The sequence below is a fragment of the Solea solea genome, chromosome 11 (assembly GCF_958295425.1).
Source record: "Solea solea chromosome 11, fSolSol10.1, whole genome shotgun sequence".
In the NCBI taxonomy this organism is placed as follows: domain Eukaryota; kingdom Metazoa; phylum Chordata; class Actinopteri; order Pleuronectiformes; family Soleidae; genus Solea; species Solea solea.
The window spans coordinates 10,718,787-10,726,006 of record NC_081144.1 but is presented as its reverse complement, the minus strand read 5'-3'; the positions used below and the strand labels follow the sequence as shown (position 1 = coordinate 10,726,006).

Sequence of the window (7,220 nt, the reverse complement as noted above, 5' to 3'; positions counted from 1 at the left end):
AAAATTGACAACCTCTGCTTATTAAGTTGACCATACATCAACAAGTGAACTGATTAAAACTGAGCTCCCTTGATTTATAAGTTGACTCGCCCCGTGTTCTCCAGTGTAAAAACGTAACTCTTTGGCTGTTGAAAATGTTGATTAATTTGTGTTATTTGTTATCATCTATAACAATTGATGATTCAGTATTAAGTTCAACTGTAAAATTTGAAACCTTGATTACTTTTTTTGATCCATGTATGAGCCAACACTCCTATATTGGAAATGTTTTACTCCCTAAATGGGTAACAGAATCAGGCCCCTTATATGTCAGGCTGTAGATGGCACTTCATGGTGCTGTCGTAGTTCATTATTAATGCTGCAAAGTCTGAAAACTTCAGCCTCCATGTTACAATCCCCTCTCCTGCTTAAAATCCTAAAACGCTGATACCAACATTACACTGTAGCATGGCTCGGTTTGATAGCAAAGTAGACTTTTTCCTATCAGTTGTGGCGAGTATCAAAGATGTGGCCTTTGTGCAGGCTGTAAATCCAAACCACTGTCTTTCTCAGTGTCTCCACACACCAACAGCGAGCCACCCCACTCCACAGCTCACGAGTGTTTCTCACGACTAACACACTTAAAGGACTTCCAAAGACTACTCATTTTCCCATGAATGGGAAGTGATGCAACTGAAAGGCTTAACCGCAGAGCAGTCAGTGGACTCTTTCATTACACCTGGGAGAAAAGGAGGAGAGTGATAGTCTGCAAGTAGCCGACCGAGAAAGCTGCATTTACTAAATCAAGCTCCTCATCATTATTCTTTAAAACTGCTTTTTTGTGATGAAAGATTAATCCAATTTGGATTATGTTTCTCATGCCAGTTTATGTGACTATTTGTTCTGAGTAAAAATTGAGTAACCACACACATACCTCTGTGCTCATCTGAACAAGTCTTGTGGGAAAAAGCCAGTGAAGGGGAAAAAGAGAGGAGGTGTTGAAGACATTATGGCGTTTGTCTCATTTGCACGGCTCCTTACCTAAAGGGGGGAAAAAGAGGGAGAATGTATGGGAACTATGCAGTAAAGTAGCAGTTGATGACAGCGATCGTTAAGATTGTGCAAGGTTAAAGATGCCCTAAAACCGCTCTCACACCACCGTCCCTTTACCTCAACACTGTGTTTAGCACTAAATGACCACTGTAACCTCCCCATGCCTTCACCTGGCCCTGTTATTCCCAGCACGACCTCTGTCCCAATAGCTCGGTCACTCTTTGAAAGCCAGATGGTGCCGAGAGAAGCAGAGGCCTGTTACACGCCTCTCCAACAAGATCTTTAATAAAACTCCACAGCCATTGTCAAACAATCAAAAATTCAGGCTATAATATAAGAAAGGTGCAAATAAGACATTTAAGAAATACAATCACATGATATTATACACAAGTGTCCTACGTACAGTTACTGCAGATAATTTGTCTTTTGTGACTTGAAATAGAACATGTTGAAATTTGGATTCATTAAAACATAAATGTCCAATTCAGGCTTTTTAACAAGTCCTGCATTTTTGAATTTCTGCAAACTATTCAAACATGTATGGAGTGCAATTTTGTTTTATGGCCATATTTTCCATGTTTTCCAGATATAAAAAAGACAATATCTGTGTGAAAGGAATTGGTTCCCTTTGTCGTATAAAAACATATTTTATAGTTCCCAAGTATTAAGAATTGAATTCTGATACACAGCCTAAACTTCTTTATATTTCACTGACAATAGCACTGCTTTCTTGTGTGCTATCCTGACAGAAATAAAAAAATGTTCTGTTTGAGGGAAAACATTTCTTGTGCGATGGTGCTCTCTGCTGGCCAAGATAAGATACAGCAAAAAAGGACCTCTTAAATTTAGCGTGATATTGTTGTTCTTGGTTCAACACAAACGTGTCCTTTAAGTCGCAAAACGATGAGCTGGTTACACAAGTACTGAAGTGAAACTCACTTTTTGGTTTCTACAGTAACGACTCTCTGAATAAAAAAACAATGACTTAAGGGAAAAATTTTAACCTTCTCATAGACAGAACCATGTATCAATGTTCTCATCTTTTTAACCATGCTGCTTCATTGTTCGGCACCTTTTCTGCTTTTGGATGCGTCAGATATGGATTTCATGTTCATATCCTAGTCGGTCAGTTTTTATTCTGTATAGTTGCTGTTGGAACATACAATAGACATTTTATGCATTGAGACAGTTCTTAAATTAAATATTTATTCTGTACAGACGTTTATTTTAACAGGAATCACTGAATACCTCATTAATGAAGGTACTGTCCTCCCAAAGGTTTAATTACTGTGATAAAGGAACACAAATTTTCATTCTACATCGTATCAAAATAGTTGCTGTGAAAAGATGCCTGATGGACAAGCTCAAGTTTAATCCACATGTACCATAGACTCACCAGTGAGACAGTCTTGAAGTCAACACCTAAGGACAAACTGAAACTTAAGGCAAAATAACATTTTTCATGACAAAGAAATTACAACAGCAGCAAAGTTTTTATTCCACCATTTTATTTTACAAAGTTCCAACAGCTCCAGCGTCACACTTAGATGTTCCTGGAAAACAAGACAAAAAAGGTTTAGATGCAAAAGCTAACATTTTGGCCTCAAACACATTACAGCAGACAGAATACGAGTGTAAAAATAAATGAGTGACTGCTGAATTCCATTAAGCCGTTTAAATTTTTGGATCATGATATAGTACACGTCAAGTCACAGTTTTTATCTACAATGTCTGGCTAAAACAGTATCTAAAATTGTGTGAACTTGTTTTATTGGACAAATTAATAAGAACTAGATAGCACTATAAATCATGCACTATATAAATACAGTAAACCATGCAAAACACCTAAATGATTAAAAACAATGAGCCTGTACAGTGAGGATTTTTATTTTATATAACATATTCATTTATATAACATGTTCAGCTAAGCTGCGAAACTTTAGAACAGGTTCTTACTTTGCGACAACGCCGTCATTCTTTGCCAGCCTCAGGATGGAGTCATCAGACTCACCCTGTAGGAAGAAAATAATACCATAAATAACACATCTCAATACAGACTGTAAGGCACAAGCAGGTCAAAGTTATTAGTCCAATTAAAGTTTTCAATTTAAACAAGTAACCAAATGCCACACTAGAGGCAAAGTCATTGCAATTGCAGCTAATACACTTCACTTTTCTTTTTTTTTTTAAAACTACAGGATAATTGGTGTTACATTCACAAAACAAATTGTTCTAATTGTAGCTAAAAAAAATAATTCAAATTATGTTGAAATATTAAGAAAATTGATTATCCATATTCAATAAGAAAGAAGGGTGGTTTAGACTGGGTGCTTTGATTCTTTAAAACAATTTATTTAATTCAATTCAAACATACTGTTATCAATTCTGCCCTGGTAGAGTAATACATTAAAGCAAGTCACTCACAATAATTACATGTGTTGTGTTGATGTGACAGTAGATTAAGTATAATGGAACTGACTCTACTTACCATTCTGCGGATGGCGCCACAGATAGCATAGGTCTTGAACTGACCATTGAAACGACCAGTCACCTTGTCAACCTGCAGAGGACAGAGCAAACTCGGTAAGAACTACTGTTGTACAAAGGAATATCTTGTGGATTTAATCTTAAGTAAAATTCTAAAATACAAAAAATGTATCCACTAAATTAGATGTCACTGGACTATTTATTGCCATTTCAAAACCCTGGCGATAGCACAAACTGCCAATTCAGAAATACCACACAATACTACAATCACAATTCAGGAAAAACTCCAAAACCACTTTTTTAAGAAAAATATTTTTCAGTGGTTTGAAAACCACTTACATGAACTAGAGCTGAATAATCCATCACAGTGAGCAAACAAAAGTAATGCATGCTTGGTCTTCATTGTGAAGATTTGAAAAGAAGCAAGTTTGAAATTTGATTTTCACAGTGCAGAAATGCCAAGCAATTTGTTTCATGTAACCATGACCAAATACAGAATTTTAACAATGTGAAAACACAGCAGCTTGACAAATAAACAGGAACACTTTCTCCCAATAGAGCATTTTTGCAAGGGCAGTATCTCCGAATATATGAACCAATTCATCCTGATACTGTTGAAGCCATTCACAAATCTTGACAAGAGCGTATGGATCAGTGAACTAAAACTTTATATTTCAACAAAAAGGCTTAATTGTTTTACTCGAGTACTCAAGCAGAAAAGTGTCAACATAATGATTAATGGCTTCAAAATAGGGATGGGAATCGGAAATGTCAGCATGGTTATTGGTCCGATAATCAAAATCACTGGATCTGATATGACAGATAATGGAAAATCCAATTCAAATGCAAAAATACTATATATATATATACATACACACTATATAAGTCACTATACACGGACTGTAAAAATGTAAATAAAAATCAGCAAAAGCATTTTAGTCTTGTGGGCTGTTTATTTCTTTTCGGAAGAACAATATTTGTTACACAGTTGGAGAATTATGTCTTTGAAATTAACTCAAATGTGGTAACGACTTCATAGTTTAACATGACTATATCGGACCAATAACGGTATCAGTAGATACTCAAGTTTGGTGTATTGGACACAAAAAAGTGGTATCGTCCTATCCCAACTTCTAAAAAGGCAAACTTTGTATTTGTATTACAAAAACAAGATGTGCCTATATAACTACAAGAGTAAGTATAATATTAGAAAACAAAAGTCTTCAGTGATTAGTGTATAAAATTAATTCACACTCTGGACACCTAAAAACAACAATGGGAGAAACAAATATAACTGCTGCATGACAAAGTTGACCAATGGTTTCATTATTCTACCAATTTAGCATTATAAGTAATATATTCTAACTTACCTCAGCAATGTTCATCTGGATGGAGGCATGGTCCTTGGCTCCAATGATTCTGTTGCTAGCAGAGCTGCAAGACAATTTATATTATATATTGTGGCCTTAATATAAATCATCTTCAATTTTCCAAAGTTCCTTAGAAGGTTACGAACTGAACTGAAGACCTTTGTGGCTATGTATTCACCGATCGTACAATTGCGAACCAAGTGTGAAATTTGATTTCACGTAATTGCCGCCCTTAAGATACTCACCATTTACGGGGGACGTAAAGGTCCACAAATTCACCGGCGTCGTTCTGCATGTTTACAAAAGGTTGTATGGGTGGTCGCCTACAAATCTGAAACAAATGTAAACCAGACAGAATTCAGACGAAATGTTAGACATCCAAACTACCAAATGACAATTTGCTAACCTTTCGGGTAACCCGTATTAAAACGACGCAGCGTTAACGGCCGTATATACACCTTTAAAACGCGGTAAACAGCACTCAATTCACACATACAAACGACAGATCCTCAAAAAAATTTCGGTGCTACCGATTAGCACCAGTTAGCACACCGAATCTCGACCGCATGTCTCACATACACACGCACCCTTGACAAACGTCGGTCATTTATACACATTCTATGCGATAAGAACCACCAATACACACATATATAGCCACAGAATCACGTCAACTCTGAAAAATATTAAACAAACGACTTCTATGTCAAAGAAAACGCTCACTTTTAAACGTTTTACAGCAAGAGCGCGATGAAATACCCACCGTATACGACAAATGGCCGACAGGAAAGAAAGAATGTTTGACCAGGAAGTAAACACCCCTGTTCCGGAATATTTATGTCGCCACCTGCTGGACAACCTGAAGCTTTACCTCCACCAACCTCCTTGGTGGAGGTAAAGGAGGTAAACCTACCTCCTCCGCCTTTGCATAAATACATTTGAATATAAAATAAATGTACCGCTGATGTAATGCTGACAATCAATCAATAAATCAATCAATCACTCAGTCATGTAACATAACACAAAGTACTTCACAGTTATGGTTACTGTAATACTAAGTCTTCAGGAAAGGAATGTAACCAAGTTTAATATAATACACAATAAAACAGAAAACATCATCACCATGTCTGATAATCTTGTTTTAATTGTCCACAAATTTTTCAGTGTATGTTAGAATACAATAAACATTTACATCATTATTCCCTGGGGGCCAATTTGACACACTCAGATGATTTCCACAAACATTTATTGTCAATAAGTATGTCAATATGATGTCAACCATCTAAATAATTAATCAACCAATAATGTATTTTTTTAAGATTACAGATTACACTTTAATACATATAGTAAATGGTTACTCATAATACAATTTTAGGTTGCACATAATAAATTAAATAAATATTAACATTCCATGATACATGGAAAAAATGTGGTGGTATTCATAAGCTGCATATATCACACCACAAGTCAAGACAATGTCAAAAATAGTTATATATAAATGCAAGTACAACACATGTGAAAAAAACATGTTATCGAATAAGTTCATATGTCACTGACATACATAAAGCTGCAGCAAAGATCTTTTCTATAAAGAAACTATAAAGTTACATTAGCCTTTATCAATCCTGAATTGTAACCCAAAATAATCAAAATAATTTGATACAAATAAATGAATAGTGACGTTATTACATCAGAGACAATGCACGGCCTTGGTGTCCTGTGGTGATTGCTGCTTTTTCATGACACACGTACATCCGACTGCCAGTTCGAAGGGACACCTGCACCAGGTTGACGTGTCCAACTCTATCCTCTCGTAGACCCAAATCTGGATGGAGATGGTCTTGGCCTCCATGCCGTTTTGAATGCATTTCTTGCACACGACATATGGAATGGCAAAGGGTAATCTACCCTCTTTTTTATCAAGGCTGAAAACAAAATTAAGGAAGAGGAAACCATTAATAAATGGATTTACATATGAGAAAAGCACAGAGATGAAAACAAGGTTTTCCGATTTCTGCTTTGATACAGCTAATTTGTGTACTCTGCGCCATTTTATGCAAACCTCAATGCGATTCAGACTTTATTATTAGCTGTACTATTTTTAGTAGCAAAGCTCTACAATTGGCAACTCGTTGTGTAATCTAGTCAATTGTGTGACACAGACACCCTAGAAAAGTCCTTCCTCTATGATTACTTCATTGGTTGACACATTAAAGCTCCAGTAAGTAATTGACAATATGCATTGTCATTACCTGTTTTCAATAAACCAGCGTGTCTATTTCCAGTAAGCTGTCAGCCAAAGATGCAGAGAGGTTCTACAGTATTTTGTGATCA

At 36.0% G+C, this 7,220-nt stretch overlaps 1 protein-coding gene across 3 annotated transcripts; it reads right to left on the bottom strand.

Moving 5' to 3' along the window:
- Positions 1-2,506: 2,506 nt before the first annotated feature.
- On the bottom strand, positions 2,507-5,788 carry rps21 (ribosomal protein S21). 3 transcript variants are annotated; one of them, XM_058641963.1, is made up of 6 exons: positions 5,650-5,788; positions 5,135-5,220; positions 4,890-4,953; positions 3,521-3,592; positions 2,989-3,044; positions 2,507-2,585 (listed from the first exon to the last, which is right to left on the bottom strand). In XM_058641963.1, exons 2-6 carry the CDS (start codon positions 5,182-5,184, stop codon positions 2,576-2,578), a joined length of 252 nt encoding a protein of 83 aa, XP_058497946.1. In that variant the 5' UTR covers positions 5,185-5,220; positions 5,650-5,788; the 3' UTR covers positions 2,507-2,575. The 3 variants fall into 3 exon arrangements, with proteins under 3 accessions (XP_058497946.1, XP_058497947.1, XP_058497948.1); XM_058641964.1 differs by having other exon boundaries at positions 5,610-5,678; XM_058641965.1 differs by lacking the exon at positions 2,507-2,585 and having other exon boundaries at positions 2,985-3,044.
- Positions 5,789-7,220: the final 1,432 nt, after the last annotated feature.